Below are 16789 nucleotides of genomic sequence, written 5' to 3'. Positions count from 1 at the left end.
TTACATGAGTTGGACCTATATGGACATCCACTAATAATATTCATAACATATAGAAATTTTTTTATTCTCTTTATACTAACAGAAAAGCTGGTTTTGTAGCGGTTAAAAGAGACATGGTAAAAGCCTATGACAGGCTTGAGTGGAATTTTCTACAGGCAACTATGGAAGCAATGAATTTTCCTCAGAAAATTATTAACATCATAATGAATTATGTGTCTATTGTGAGGTTTTTTGTCCTTATCAATGGGAAGCCTTCCAGGAGCTTTCAACCCCATAGAGGCATCGGACAGGGAGATCCCCTATTACCTTATCTTTTTATTTTGTGTGTTGATGTTCTATCAGCCCTTATTACTAAGGCTCGGAGTGAAAACTTAATTCATGAGGTCAGAATTACCCTTAGAGCCCCTGAAATTACTCATTTATTTTTTTGCTGATGATAGTCTTATGTTTTGTATGGCCACTAAAGATGAAGTAACTCACCTGAAGGCCATTATCACTAAATATGAACAAGCATCTGGGACAAATGGTGAATGATAAGTGCTAAAAAGTAGTAAATTTACATATATATTTTAAGCACTTATTGACTTGTTTTATAAGTTATTTGAAGTAAAAATCCCAACTATTTGATGTAAATATTGTCATGATCAAATTTTAATCCCAAAACAATTTGTTAGGATTTGCTGAAAAAAAGGGGCAGGAACTGAAGCCTTCGCTCAGCGAAACATGGCGAGCAATGGCGAGCAAAGTCAGTGCTCCAAGGGTCATTGGCGAGAAGTAGCGAACAACATCAAAGAAGGTTCGCTCAGCGAAGCTTAGCGACATTCAGCGAACAAAGTCAGAGAGTTATGGTCTGGTGGCGAGAGGTAGCGAGCTTCAGCGAAGAAATGATGAGTCAGGTTGTTTGCTACGTGTCAGAAAACCCCTCCTTGAAGCAACCTGTTCGCTCAGCGAACATCACTTCGCTTAGCGAACTCACCTGTTTTGAAAATCTATAAATAGCCATCAGACTTCATTTTTAAAAATATCATTCACATCCAACCCATTCTAAATACTCTAAAACACGTCCAGAAGCAGAGAGAGACCCAAGGAGGCAGAGTTAAAGGGATTTGAGGGTGGATCTACAACTTTTGTTGGGAAATCATCATTGATGTTTGTTCATCTCTCTTTTCTTCTTATCTTTTATGAAACTATCATGAAAATGAATAGTTAATCTCTCTTTTGTTGGGATTAGATGTAATTTACTCTATTAGTATGTATTTATCTTGATCATGGTGTTATGTATGATTTTAGATTATCTATTAATGTTGATATTATCTTTGATTTCAATGTTTTATCCTTGGATTTGAATTGTTATAGACATATACCTTTTGAATCTAAGAACTACGATGATATCTATTGAACACTAAATTCTAGAGATAGATTTAGGTTTAATATTCACTTTTTGTATCGGATCTTAATGCTATTATATTGATTGATCATCCGAGACATCGGAGGTTAATAGGTACAATAGATATCTCGGCGTTATCCGGACACGGAAACGTATGATGAGCGATACGTGATAATATTGGTAGATGACTAAAATCTATATAACTGATTAGGGAAATACAAATGAATGAGTTAATGAAATCTAATCCCAGCAAACTAATCTCTCTGTGATTTTCATTATTTCTCCACCATTACCATATTTTCGTACTTTCTCATAAACAAACTCTGAAAACCCTTTACTTGAAATTATATTAATTGTTGAACGGCATTGATATCGCACCAGTCCCTGTGGAGACGATAAAAATATACTTACTTTTGTACTTTCAACAAAATGGCGCCGTTGCCGGGGACTGGCGTTTAGATATTGGAGCATTGCAACAATTTATATTCTTTTAAGTATTTGTATATATTTGTTTATATTGTATAGTTTTTGCTTGTACTAATCCTCTTTGCTAGACAAAGAAAGTTGTTTTTCTTGTTTGTTGAATCCTTTTTCAGATTCCCCATTAAAAGTTAAACCATGACTGATTGTGGTTATTACAACTTCTATACTCCGGGTGAGTATGAATCATATCAACAGTTTCCTCCTTATAATTATGGGCAAACTTCAGAGGCTAGATTGGAGGAGACCATGATTAAATTCATGGAAATGCAGCAGCAACAAAACCAACAGCTGCAACAAATGCAAGACCAGCACCAACAATATCTGAAAAACAGTCTTGCACAGGCCAAAAATTTGGAAAATCTGCTTGTTCAGTTGGCTAAACAGTTAGCCAATAACAATAACCAAGGAGAAACATTTCAAACCAACACACAAACCATTCCTGACGAGAAAGATAATAATCCAATGAAAAATGAGGAAAGTGGAGAGAGTGTGAAAGGTGTTGAAAACAATGAGGAAGAAAGAATGCGCGATGAATGTGGTGAAGAGAAAATAGTGATAGAAATAGAGACACCACACGAGGTAGAACTTCCTCAAGAGTTGCCATGTATTGAGAAGATTAGCACTGTTGATAATGAAGAAGTGATGATGGGTGCAGAAGAAATTAAGGGATTACTTGACAAGGAAATATCAATTGAGCAAAAGAGGGAGATGGAGAACAAGGCGGAGATTGACCGGGTCATAGATGAAATATGTGCCTTGTTCAATATGAAGCAATTGGGGAGGATATGGACCCCACAATATCTATATCTCAAATGCATGGAGTTCCTCCCTAACCGAAGGAAAAAGAAGGAGGATGTGCTTTCCATCTCATTTTGGCCACCCTAACCAAAAAGGCGTCAAGCTAATGACGTAAAAGAAGCGCTTGTTGGGAGGCAACCCAATTTTCTTTCCTTTACTTTTATTTAAAGCATTTTTTTTATATGTTATAATAGTTTTTGAACATGTTGTCCAATCACTTTTGAAAACAAAGTCTTTGAATTGGTGTGAACTTCATCTGAAATTCTGTTTTCTGCTATAGTCGCTAAGCGAAACACTTTCTCGCTAAGCGAACCTATCAGAGCTTTTGGAAATTCTGACAAAAGCCTAGGATTGTATGTTTTACCTTGTTGTAAATGCAGGCATAACTTCATTTTCATGGCCTGAGGACAGTCCACACTTGTTGAAGAGGGAGAATAGCAGAAGCAGAGGATTAAAGCACGCCATATACAGTGACATTTTATTGTTTCAGTCATTAAATTCATGTTTTATGTTTATTGCAAATATTGACTGAAATTTTTGTAAACATACATGGTTTAAACTTTTGTGATTGTTACATGTGCATATGAATTGAAAAGTTTAAGTTTGTGATTGATCAAATTCAAATGCATGGTTAGAATGACTTTTCGTTTAAATTGCATTGCTTGAGGTCAAATCTTTGTGATTATCTTTGAATGTTAGGAGGAATTTGAACTAAGTAGCTTTATTCAATTTGATTTCATTCATTCCTTCTTAACATGATTAATTGATTTTGAATCACGTAGACCTAGCCGGGTGAGATTGTGTGAACCTTCCATTGTTTATATATTTGAGAGCCGGCAATTATGTTTAACTCTGTTGATTTTAACTGAATCTTGCTACTACTTGATGTGTTTGAAGTCATGGAAATGATCAAGGCCATGTTTCTTTTTGAGTGATAACTACTTAAGCCAAAATAACCTACCTTGTGAGTTGTGTGATCCTTTGCTACCCCCCTTGAGCCAAAATTTTTGAAAATTTGTTTGTTTTGAACCCTGAAACCAAGAGAAAAGAAAAACAACTACTCTACCCTTGTCTTAGGATAGGAGAGCAAATAAGGTTATGTCAAGATTCAAGTTGGGGAGAAGTAGGTTGAAAGATAAATAATGGTTTAAAAAGTAGTATTGTGGTGATTGAAAAAGAAAAGAAAAATATGTGAAGAAAAAAAAAATGAATAAAAGAATTGCATGACACAAATGAAACTCAAAAGAAATGAGAAAAGAAAGAAATTCTTTGTAAAAAAGTGTCAAAATAAAAGAATCACCACAAATGGAAATATGGGGAAAGTGAAAGGGAGTAAATGAATCATAAGATGAATTTTTGAAGATTTTGTCCTCTCTTATCCTTAAGGCTTTTTGAATCCAAAGAAAAACAATGATTTCTTGTAGCCTAGCCCCATTACAAGCTTAAGAAAGACCTTAGTGATCCATGATTGATAGCATGTCTTGTGATTTGTTAAGATGTATGTTTGAATTGATTTGTTGTGAACACATTGTTTGGATTGTGAGAAACACTTCACCCTTGAGTTGAAACACTTGTGAGAATTGTGATTCTAGTTGATTATCTTGTTGATTTGGAAAGCTTGAAATCTTACTTGAGTTTTGAGACTATTTCAAATTCATGCTTTGATTCTTTGATGATTATGAATGATTGATTTTGAAATTGCAATAAATTGAATCATGCAAACTTGAAATGATTTAAAACCAAAGTTCGTGATTAATTGCAAAGCTTGAATGAACTATGCACAAATGATGTTTGAACCAATATTTTGAGAGTTCATTTTTTACTTTTGTTTGAGGACAAACAAAGTTTTAAGTTGGGGAGAGTTGATAAGTGCTAAAAAGTAGTAAATTTACATATATATTTTAAGCACTTATTGACTTGTTTTATAAGTTATTTGAAGTAAAAATCCCAACTATTTGATGTAAATATTGTCATGATCAAATTTTAATCCCAAAACAATTTGTTAGGATTTGCTGAAAAAAAGGGGCAGGAACTGAAGCCTTCGCTCAGCGAAACATGGCGAGCAATGGCGAGCAAAGTCAGTGCTCCAAGGGTCATTGGCGAGAAGTAGCGAACAACATCAAAGAAGGTTCGCTCAGCGAAGCTTAGCGACATTCAGCGAACAAAGTCAGAGAGTTATGGTCTGGTGGCGAGAGGTAGCGAGCTTCAGCGAAGAAATGATGAGTCAGGTTGTTTGCTACGTGTCAGAAAACCCCTCCTTGAAGCAACCTGTTCGCTCAGCGAACATCACTTCGCTTAGCGAACTCACCTGTTTTGAAAATCTATAAATAGCCATCAGACTTCATTTTTAAAAATATCATTCACATCCAACCCATTCTAAATACTCTAAAACACGTCCAGAAGCAGAGAGAGACCCAAGGAGGCAGAGTTAAAGGGATTTGAGGGTGGATCTACAACTTTTGTTGGGAAATCATCATTGATGTTTGTTCATCTCTCTTTTCTTCTTATCTTTTATGAAACTATCATGAAAATGAATAGTTAATCTCTCTTTTGTTGGGATTAGATGTAATTTACTCTATTAGTATGTATTTATCTTGATCATGGTGTTATGTATGATTTTAGATTATCTATTAATGTTGATATTATCTTTGATTTCAATGTTTTATCCTTGGATTTGAATTGTTATAGACATATACCTTTTGAATCTAAGAACTACGATGATATCTATTGAACACTAAATTCTAGAGATAGATTTAGGTTTAATATTCACTTTTTGTATCGGATCTTAATGCTATTATATTGATTGATCATCCGAGACATCGGAGGTTAATAGGTACAATAGATATCTCGGCGTTATCCGGACACGGAAACGTATGATGAGCGATACGTGATAATATTGGTAGATGACTAAAATCTATATAACTGATTAGGGAAATACAAATGAATGAGTTAATGAAATCTAATCCCAGCAAACTAATCTCTCTGTGATTTTCATTATTTCTCCACCATTACCATATTTTCGTACTTTCTCATAAACAAACTCTGAAAACCCTTTACTTGAAATTATATTAATTGTTGAACGGCATTGATATCGCACCAGTCCCTGTGGAGACGATAAAAATATACTTACTTTTGTACTTTCAACAGTGAACTACTCCAAATAAAAAATCCTTTTCAGCAGAAATATGCACAATGACATAAAAACTACTATCCAGCAGATCATACACATGCCCATTGTTCACAACTTTGATAAGTATTTAGGCCAACCCACTCATATAGGGAGGTCTAAGAAGCAGACTTTTAACTACATTCAAGATAAAGTATGGAAGAAACTTAAAGGCTGGAAGGAGAAGAATCAATCCTATGCTGGTAGAGGTATTCTTATTAAAGTTGTTGCCCAATCAATCCCTACTTATGTTTATGAGATGCTTTATGATCCCTAAGGAGCTATGTAATCAAATGGAACACATGGTGAGTAGATTCTGGTGGGGTAGTAATGTTGACCAGAAGAAAATTCATTGGGTTAAATGGAAAACCACCTGTAATAATAAGAAGGTGGGAGGTATGGGGTTCAGAGATCTGCATGCCTTCAATGAGGCTTTGCTTGCCAAGCAAGGATGGAGACTCCTCACTGAACCAAACTCTTTGGTGTCACAGGTTTTAAAAGCTAAGTATTATCCTATTTCTTCGAGCAAAACAAGGCAATGGTTCAAGCTATGCCTAGCAGAGCATTCAAAAGGCTAGTTGGATTCTAAAGAAAGGGTGTTATTGGGTGGTTGGTAAAGGCAACAATATCAACATATGGGAAGACAGATGTATACATTCACAGATGAGGAATAGTATTTGGTCCTCAAAGCCTAATGGCACTACCCTACAGAAGGTGTCAGACCTCATTGACCAACAAATCATGTGCTGGAAATTAAACATTGTTAAGCAAAATTTCCTACCTATTGAAGCAGAGAAGATATGTAAAATTCCTCTTAATCAATATGCAGACGAGGATATTCTTTGCTGGCAAGGCACAAAGGAGGGGTCTTATACTGTAAAGTCAAACTACTATACTATCATCAACTGGACTAGAAACAATCAACCAAAAGGTCAGTCTAATAGGCAGTCAAGCTCTGATAACAGATGGAAGAAAATTTGGGGTCTCCATAACCCTCCAAAACAAATTCACCTCATTTGGAGGATCTTTCATAATGCTCTACCTATTAAACCCAATTTAATTTATAGAGGAATCTTATGTGACAATCTCTGTCCTAGATGTCACAATGGCCTTGAAACCATGGAGCACATATTTTTACACTATGAGTGGGCTCACAAAGCTTTGGTTTTATTCCCCACTCACTATTAACACTAATTTCATCAAAGAGCATAATCTGTGTGAATGGTATACACACACGCTTACTACTATTGATAGAGAATGTATTCAAGCAATCACTGGTATCATATATAGTTTATGGCATCCAAGGAATCACAAAGTCTTTCAAGGAAAAGAAATACATGTTCAAATAACTGTTGATAAAGCTCTTCAAAATTTACACGAGTATAAAAAACATTCCAGCAAGCGTAGCCTCAGTTACCATGCTTCGCCTATCTCGAACATTCGTCACAACATTAATGGATGGAGTCCCAGCCTCTGGCCTACTTAAAACTAAACGTCGATGCTCATCTTAGCGATGAGGGACGTTTGGAGCTAGGTTGGGTTCTTAGACGGCCGGATGAAAGCTGCTTTGGAGCGGAAATGACAAAATTGAAACCTAATGGAAACGTAAGAGACCAAATTGATATTTTTTAAACGTAAGTGACCAAACTGAAATCTAAAATAAACGTAAGAGACCAAATGTGTAGTTAAGCCTTTCAGTTTAAAGTAAAATTAAAATATATTATTTATAATTCAATATATTAAGGTCTTTCAAAGAAATTCAAACATAAGAGCATCTCCAATAAATGTATCATAGGGAGTATCATAAGTTTATGATCCGTACCTTATTATTTTATACCATTGGAGTTCCATGATGTGACATTGAAGATATCAAAATTGATGATATTGTACCTTATTTATGTTATTAAAACCTTTGATTGTATTTTCTTTCCTTTTTAAAACATTATCATTTGTTATTAATGTATGATACCTTTAAAGTGATATCACAATTGGAGCAAAATATATATGAGTTGCATAGATATTACATGACATTGTAGAGACCATTTATTAATAATGTATGATACCCAAACATGTATGACCATCGCAAATACTTATGGATACACTTATATATACATAGGGGGTAATTATATAATTTAATATACAATATTTAGGGCTGGTTTGGCCGAGCTTTTTTTAGAGCTTATGCAAACAACTTATGCAATATAAATTAGGTTTTATGTTAATTTATAAGTTCATACTAGTGAAAATTGTAATTTTATAAACTTTTCTATCATAAACTACGTTGACAAACTTATACTAATATATAAAAATTACATAAATTATTTACAAAAGCTCTAAAAAAAGAGATAAAAAAGTGAGGCCAAACGAACGCTTAATACACATATATTTGGGTGGGACCAGGATTCACTGCAGTCACAAATCAGTGACTGCATGCAGTCAGCAGATTGTGACTATCTGATCTTAAATAGTTAAAATCTGTTTCAAGATCTGATGACTCTAAGAAACTGACTGCACTTGACTGCATGCATTTGACCGCATCTAATCCAATTCCATTTGGGTGTCATTGAACCCAAACTCAAACTCAAACTCAGTTTCGCCCGTTGAACCTACGGTTTCCACTGTGTTCAAAATCATCCTTCACTGGGAAACAAACCCTAAAACTTCATCACCTTCAATACGTCGTCGTAAGCAGTTGAACCGCAATCACTCAAGAAGCTTACGCTTCAAGTCCCTCAAACGTGCCCTCGATCTCTTTTCTCCTCTTCATCAACAACTCGCTCCTCCCGATTCCGAAAGGTTAAAATTTTTCTCTTTTCTTTTCATAAATCTTCACTTTTTTCCATTCTCAATGCTTATTCTAGTTAACTTACGCCTTTTTGTTTCCTCATAATCTTGCAGCAAGAAAATTGGTGTTAATGACAAGGTTAGTTTTATCTTAATTATGGTTTTATTTGATTTGAGTTTTGTTAATTTTAATTTTGTTACCTTAATGCCCTTGAATTGATTAAGAAGAGATGTGAATTGTATAAATTTTGAATAGTTTAATGGATATGTTCTGCTGGTGTAAATCAGTTTTACAATGACATTCATTAGAAAAAAACTTTTTTTTTTCTTTTCCATGTCATAGAATTGAAGTGGGGTGTAGCGGAGTGATTTGGCAGAACACACGTTTGCTATGAAGTTGTCTAGGGTTATAAAGTTCCTTTTTTTGTGGGTTTTTTGTGAACTGATGAAGGTATGCTAATGTGGTTTTGTAATTGTAATGAAAATTAGGTGAATGCTGAGTGTGGTAGAATTAAAAGCACTACTCCACCTCCGCAACAGACGAATTCTGCTACAAAGAATCAGTCTCAACAAGCAGGGAGTTCTAACATGCTTGCTCTTCCAGGTATGAACATGATACTCGTAGTAATAGTTATCATCTTGGCATATGGTTATGATTATCTAGTTGGTGGAATATTGATGAATTAACATCTGGGTCATTATGGTTTCTCAGTATCGTCTTGCTTATGTGGTTAACATTAGGCTTCTTTGACGTTATATGTATTACATCAGTGAGAGTGTTATATTGTTGAGTTTTTCCCTGGGTTTGAATTTGTAGGAGTAAGTTTTTTATTAGGTAGAGTAAGTGTTTCTCGTATCTCTGGGTACCGGTATGCGTACGGTACTTCCCCGGCCCCGTACCCCCAAAGTACCAATTTTTTTTTTCTTTGACGTGGGTATGCGCGTGGTACGTCTGGGGTCGTGCGTGGTATGCTTGGGGTACGCGCATAGTATAGATTTTATCAAATTTTTATTTTTCTTTTCTTTAAGCAACGGTTCCCAATCTCATTTTTTTAAATGTTTATTTTTTTAATTAAGATTCACTTTAGATTAGAACTAATTCAGTTCCCTTTTTATTTCTTTTTAAAAGTAGTAGTATAGTACATTAGTACTACTTCTAATTTTCTAAAAGTCTAAACCACAATTTATAAGTTACAACAAAACAAAGGGCACATAGCACTGACAGAGTAGAACACAAAGTCACTCACAAAAACAATCTGCAATTTTTATGTTTATTAATTATTTATTTTAAAAATATAATTCTATTATTTTAATTATATAACTATTAAAATAAATTATATGGACGTACCCGTACGTACCTTAGTTTTTTTAAAAGTATTGTACCACTTACCGGTACCGTACCTGCACCTATGCAACGTAGGTTTATGTAAACTTTAGTTATATGCTTTTGAGGCTAAAATGTGTCGGCTTATGCAGACCTTAGGTCTCACGACCAAGGTTTTAAATAACAGTCATGGTGACATATCTAGTGGTGAATTGCGACTAATGCGGTATCAATTATGGTTCTAGAGACCAAAAAGTATTATTTTTACTGCCCATATCGCAGTCGCCGACCTTTTGTTAAAACCTTGCTCAGGATGACTACTTCTGTGGTAAGGGCTGCAGAAGACAAGACCAAATTGTCCATGACAGCTAATAATTTTTGCAATAATTTTTTAGAATGCCAACTCTTGTTCTATGTTCCTTTTTACACAACTCTCAAATCTTGAACCTGATTTTTCTTTTCTTTTTTTTTGAAAAGAGATTTTTCTTTTCTTTTATTATGGTTATTATGATGCACACATTTGGATTTTGGCCTTTAATAGCATTCCTTGTAATTTTTATTTTAGGTTGGTTAGCTATCTTGAAAAGTCTGGCCTATCCCAAAATGTACATATGTTGGCTATGGACAATATTTTACTAGCAAATAATCTGTTGAGTCATGGATATCAGATTTTTGATTCTTAACTCGTCAGTTTTTATGATTATATTTTGACATATTAACAGTTGGGATTACATCTTATGTCCGGCTTGCAAAAGCTTAGTAATGAATCATGTGGTGTTCAGTATTCCAAAATATTGTTCGAAGAGCCTATTTGGCTTTCAATAATTTATGAAACCATTTATTATGTAAACTTGATAGAAGATTGCAGAAGTTGTTAGAAGTTTGCTTCAGTGTAGCATTTTATTTTTAAAAAAAGAAAATAAATGGATTCCTTGCCTTGAAAATATTCTGTTCCATTTTATCCTTTTTCGTATGTTCATAAATGTTTATACAAAATCTTGAAATCATTTTTCATTACTATTCCGTGCTTCAGCAGAAAGGAACACCATATGTTCCAAATGAAACATAGATTGTGTCACATGCAGATCATGCAAATTTTTCGAACAGCTGTTATTTACTACTGGCTCTTATGTTTTTGTTTCTTTACAGGAATGATCACGGTTTCCAGGGCAAGAATACAGTAGTTGTTTCTACCTCTGGCTCATCTGAAAGGTTCTGGCTTTCTCTCGATGCCTTTATATTTTAAAATTTTATCTCAATACACTTTTTGTTGGTTATGCACACCATCTTCTGTTTTTGCTCAATATGAATGTATCTAGGATTAGCATTCTGCTGATTCGACCTTTTTGACTAAACTGTTGTAGTTTCAATATACAAGAATTTCTCAACATCTGCTTTGATGGAAAGAATGCCAAGTAAATGGCCACGACCTGATTGGCATGTGCCATGGAAAAACTACAGGGTGAGAACTACTTGACCACTATTTTAACTATTTAATGATAAATACATGGCTTAGCCGCTTAGGGTGTTCTCTTTTTCATTCTCAGATTATGTAAACCAAAACAAATGTAGTTAGGGATGCCTGGTGAACTAGTTAGTAGTTTAGTCAAGGAACCTGTTTAGTTCCATCATCCTATTGCAGTCATTTTCTTACCATCCGTGCAAGGTTACCTTGGATTAGTTACATTCAGAATTTCAATTTGTCTACTGGATTTGGATTGACATCTTGCTGTTTGTAAGTGCTTACCAAAATTTTGTGCTGGATAATAACGAGAGAGAGAGAGAGAGAGAGAGAGAGAGAGAGAGAGAGAGAGAGAAGTCTGTGTTGGCATCCACTATGTAGTAAAAGAGATTTTTAAAATCCATTTAATGCATAGAACTGGTAATGCTTTACAGCAAATAGGTGTGCTATTTCCAAGCATCTGTAATTCTACCCAACATCGCAAATTTCAATTTTAAAACTTGGCTATTCACATGCTGCCACTATATCCAAAATAATTAGTTTGTGTTTGCTAATGTCGTAATTCTTTCATTCTAATCAGGTCTGGTGTACATCATTTTTCTGAAATCCTTTTAAACTATAATACTCTGATATAATTTTAGCTGAGAATTTTCGCCATGATTTATTTTCTGTAGGTCATCAGTGGTCACTCAGGATTGGTGAGATCTGTTGCAGTTGATCCCAGTAATACATGGTTTGCTACTGGTTCTGCAGATCGAACTATCAAGGTATTTGATCACAAAATGCATGTCATAGTTTCTTGTTATGAGAAGGCATGTAGATAAGACTGAAAACTTGATGATCCATGTTGAATTGTTCATTCTGTGGGTTGCTTTCTTTCTTTGCAATTTAATCTGAAACAACTGTCTTTTTTTAAGTAACTAGAGCAGTAGCCTGTGCCATGCGCGGTGCATGTTTGGCTTGTCACTATGCTTATTCCTTTTGTTAAATTACTTTCTGATTCAAGTTTCTTTGTATTCTTTTTGCTAGAGTTATTCTACTTTTTTTGTTAAATATATAGTTTTAAATATTGACTCATTATTATCATATATTTTCTATAAATTGAAGCTATGATTTGAAATAGTTTATTAACTTATTCATGTGGAGTTTATAATTTTTTTTCTGTCTATCTATTTAAATCTTTGGATTTTATTTTTTTGCTAAGTTGTTCATTTGGGCAGATATGGGACTTGGCAAGTGGTGTTCTAAAGCTAACATTAACAGGTCACATCGAACAAGTAAGAGGTGAGAAGCCAAAGGTATAAATATTTAATAGTGTTGGCAGTTATTGTGAACTGGGTTAATACTAACAGCGTGCTTTCTCTACAGGCCTTGCTATTAGCAACAAACATACCTACATGTTTTCTGCTGGTGACGATAAACAAGTTAAATGTTGGGATCTTGAACAGAACAAGGTTATTAGGTCTTATCATGGTCATCTGAGTGCTGTTTACTGCTTGGCTATTCATCCCACAATTGGCATTTTACTTACTGGAGGACTTGATTCTGTCTGCCGGGTATGGACTTTGTTGATATTGTTACTTGATGGTATCTTTAGATTTAGGTGGAAGCAATACCTTCTGCTCGTCTATTTCTAATTTTTTTTTATTAAATATGTTAAGGAAATAGAAATGTGATCACTATGCTTGGTGCTAAACTTTCAGGTCTGGGACATACGTAGTAAAACGCAGATTCATGCTCTTTCAGGTCATGAGAATACTGTCTGCTCTGTGTTTACACGGCCAACGGTATGCACATTTTCCCCCCGTTGTCTATATTTTTTATTTTTCAAACTGGCATATAGGTTTTATACGTAGCTTAGTTCCACTACATGTTCTTTGATATGATAATTGCGTACACAGATTCCATCATTCAAATGCAGCTTTGAAACATGTCTTAATATAGTTGTATACTTTTAAACCTTCTTTTTTCCTTACTTTGGAGCCTTATTCTGGTCATATTTTTAATAGGACCCTCAAGTTGTCACTGGTTCTCATGATTCTACGATCAAGATGTGGGACCTTAGATATGGTAATTTATTTGTTTTTCTCTGTTTGTGCTGTGATTACATGCACTTGAATTCAATTCCTGTACGAATTTTTACCAAGCTTACACACAATGCTTTCATGCAGGTAAAACAACGTTAACTCTTACAAACCATAAAAAGTCTGTTCGAGCCATGGCTCCACATCCTAAAGAGTATGTGTTCAATATCTGTTGATTGTTACTTGGAGAATTATTAACTCTTTAACTATGGTTGATTTTCTTAAAAAATTGTTATTTTATTGTCTTCTCAGTCTTACCCCTTCTTCCTTGTTGTCTGCAGGCAAGCTTTTGCATCTGCATCGGCTGATAATATTAAAAAGTTCACACTTCCAAACGGAGAATTTTGTCATGATATGCTGTGAGTTCATAAACTTATTCTTGTCATTTGTGTGATTAGGGAGGGGGGTCATTAACTAGGTTTACTGTTTATGGTAGAAGAGAGAAAAATGAAATTGGATTGTAATTGTAAACTGTTACTGAAATGAATCTGAAAGAAAAGATTATGTAGATGACTCTCCGATATATATATATATATATATATATATAGGGGAACTTTCAAATAGGATGGATGTTAAAATAAGATGGTGAGAGGATTAAATCATACGGTACAGATCAAAAGTACCACACACAAATTGAATTACACATGATATTTTCCTGCAACCATCTCCTTCCTCGGTCTCTCTCGGAATCGCCGTAAGTTCTGTCCCTTTGGAATCTTCCCAATAATTTCTTTCAACAAATTAGGCTAATAAAAAATACACTAATATCTTGAAAATCATTGCAATGGTTTTGGTTATCTCAATTTAAGATGAAGACCCTTGTGTTTTCAACTCCAGATCTGTTAAAATTAACTTAGGATCAGAAGCCAAAATTAATCTAAGGTGAAGTATCGGTGGTGAAAGTGTGTAAATTAGAATGAAAACTGATATGAATGCGGAAACAGGGAGCTGGTGTTGTAGTGAGGATTAACGGCGGCGGTGGCGGCGGTGGCGGTCAAGACAATATTTAATTTTGAGAGACCTCTTGTTTTTTCAATTCTAGATCCAGAATAAAGCTAATGCAAGAAATTGGCTTGGGAGGAATCGAAGTCTTGGAAGAGATCCAGAATTGAAGAATTGGAAGAGATGTATGGTGGCTGCGTTCGTGGCGGTGAGAAGAGATGGAGAGGATCTGTGTGGTTGGGAGTGTGTAGAACCAAGCTAGAATGAAAGGATGATAGTGAGGCAAAGTATGTTGGAAGAATTGGAAGAGCTAGAGAAATGGCTTGTTGTTATAGGCTCTGTTTGGTAACACAAATAAGCTAGCTTATAGCTTATTATATGAGCTTATAAGCTTGTTTCAAAAAATTAGAGGTGTTTGGTAACAAGCTTTTTGTACTAGCTTATAGCTTTTTTTCAGATGCTATTTCAAGTAGCATTTGAGCTTATAGCTTATAGCTTTTTACACTTTATTCCATTTTTACCCTTTAATTTAATAACTACCCACTCTAAAAAATAAACTACCCACTATCAATTATGTAATTTTATATTTAATAACCACTTTAAAAGCTAATTTTACCAAACACTTTAATTTCAATAAGCTAGCTTTTCAGCTATCAGCTATAAGCTAGCTTTTCAGCTATCAGCTAGCTTATCAGCTATCAGCTAGCTTATAGCTTATTTTTACCAAACGGACCCATAGAGAATGAGAAGAGTCGGTGGAGAAGAAGAAATGTTGTAGAAGACACAGTAGGCAAATGAAAACAAGGTTACATACGTGAATTCTTTAGCAGCAAAAATCTTTTATTAACAAACTCACCACAACATAATGCATGTCTTTTTTTGACATAACTTTGTATAATAGAAAATATGGATCACACAGACAGGCGTGGCGCGCCTGTCTGGCCGCTAGTAGATTGTAAAGACTATGCTACTAAATAACTGTAACTAACACGGAGTTGCTTACAGTTAGTTATAGATCAACTATTTTAGGATAAGCTAAGCTTCAAATGAAACTAGTAAAAACATAAAACTGGAATTATAAGCTGCAACTAGTGCAAATGCTAGAAAAAGTGAACATGTAGAAAGAGGAATATTAACCGGGCATCTCTATACTCCCCCCTCAAGCTAAAAGAGGGTGTGAGTCATTGAGAATTTGAGCTGGACCACACATTTTTAGCTTGGATAGAAAACAGTAAATCTGGATGCAGAAAGAGCCTTGGCCCTTAGTAAAATGATGCGCTAACACATGAATAACTTGAATAAGCTTGCTGAGCACTTTTTTTAGACAACAAAGAAGTCAATTTCATGTATTTATTACTTACCTCCCGGTCAAACCTCAGAACTTCATATTGCTTCAAAGATATCAGTTATAGAAATATGGTTTGATGCTAATTGATAAATTTTCATTTTTTTTATTTTTTTGAAAGTATTCATTAATTTATGTATGTGCAGCTCTCAACAGAAAACTATTATCAATGCAATGGCTGTCAATGAGGAGGGTGTTATGGTTACTGGAGGTATTTTCCCTTTTTTTCATGATCATGTGATAAGATTGATTTGTCATACGGAATTCAACTATATTTTCTGATTTATTTTTCCTGTTTCAGGTGACAATGGCAGTATGTGGTTCTGGGATTGGAAGAGTGGTCACAATTCCCAGCAATCCCAAACAATTGTACAACCTGGTATGCATATTAGACTGTTTTTACATGTTAAGATTGATGCTAGTTAGTTCTACCATATACACAAGATTGACAAGCATATTAATTGTTCTTATCTGTTTTCATCTTTCCCTCTTACAGGTTCACTGGATAGTGAAGCTGGTATTTATGCTTTAACCTATGATATCACGGGTACGAGGCTTATATCATGTGAAGCAGACAAAACCATAAAAATGTGGAAACAAGATGAAAATGCCATTTAAGAAACACATCCCCTTAACTTCAGGCCTCCTAAGACCTAAAGACATCTGTCGGTTCTATTTATGTGGCTCTCATTTTGATTAGATGTGCTGTTACTCGAAGGTCTTGATGTACGACTAATTTATTCACACTACCTTTTTAACACACTTCTGATCATCTTTGTACCATTATACTAAGATTATTACTGCGTACATTCGTATGTATTTCAATATTTAATAGTTTTGCAATTCAGTTTAGTGAATACACTACAAAACCCTCAAAACACAAAAAAAAAAAGTTGGACATATATGATTTGTGATATCGCATCATCAGTCAAGGTTTCAGTTGATGAAACAAAACTCATTGTGTGAACTGCCAAACATATAACAAAAGAGGAAAATGGATCTTCTCCTTCCAAT

At 34.6% G+C, this 16789-nt stretch overlaps 1 protein-coding gene across 2 annotated transcripts; it reads left to right on the top strand.

Moving 5' to 3' along the window:
- The first annotated feature begins 8331 nt into the window (after positions 1-8331).
- LOC123899912 (protein pleiotropic regulatory locus 1-like) lies at positions 8332-16618 on the top strand. 2 transcript variants are annotated; one of them, XM_045951178.1, is made up of 15 exons: positions 8332-8630; positions 8733-8757; positions 9108-9222; positions 11092-11154; positions 11307-11404; positions 12079-12171; positions 12625-12688; positions 12773-12960; positions 13108-13191; positions 13414-13474; positions 13576-13642; positions 13770-13847; positions 15922-15986; positions 16077-16154; positions 16272-16618. In XM_045951178.1, exons 5-15 carry the CDS (start codon positions 11342-11344, stop codon positions 16391-16393), a joined length of 963 nt encoding a protein of 320 aa, XP_045807134.1. In that variant the 5' UTR covers positions 8332-8630; positions 8733-8757; positions 9108-9222; positions 11092-11154; positions 11307-11341; the 3' UTR covers positions 16394-16618. The 2 variants fall into 2 exon arrangements, with proteins under 2 accessions (XP_045807134.1, XP_045807133.1); XM_045951177.1 differs by having other exon boundaries at positions 8386-8630; positions 11092-11155; positions 11321-11404.
- The last annotated feature ends 171 nt before the right edge of the window (positions 16619-16789 follow it).

This window comes from Trifolium pratense, linkage group LG7 (genome assembly GCF_020283565.1).
Source record: "Trifolium pratense cultivar HEN17-A07 linkage group LG7, ARS_RC_1.1, whole genome shotgun sequence".
NCBI classification, from domain to species: Eukaryota; Viridiplantae; Streptophyta; class Magnoliopsida; order Fabales; family Fabaceae; genus Trifolium; species Trifolium pratense.
This window is presented reverse-complemented; position numbering and strand designations above follow the sequence as displayed.

What these genes read in the sequence shown, in the direction of transcription:
- LOC123899912 (XM_045951178.1), top strand. Translation starts at nt 11,342, where the DNA reads ATGGAAAGAATGCCAAGTAAATGGCCACGACCTGATTGGCATGTGCCA. An exon ending in TGCCATGGAAAAACTACAGG is followed by an intron (nt 11,405 to 12,078) that starts GTGAGAACTACT and finishes TATTTTCTGTAG; the next exon opens with GTCATCAGTGGTCACTCAGG. An exon ending in CTGTGTTTACACGGCCAACG is followed by an intron (nt 13,192 to 13,413) that starts GTATGCACATTT and finishes TATTTTTAATAG; the next exon opens with GACCCTCAAGTTGTCACTGG.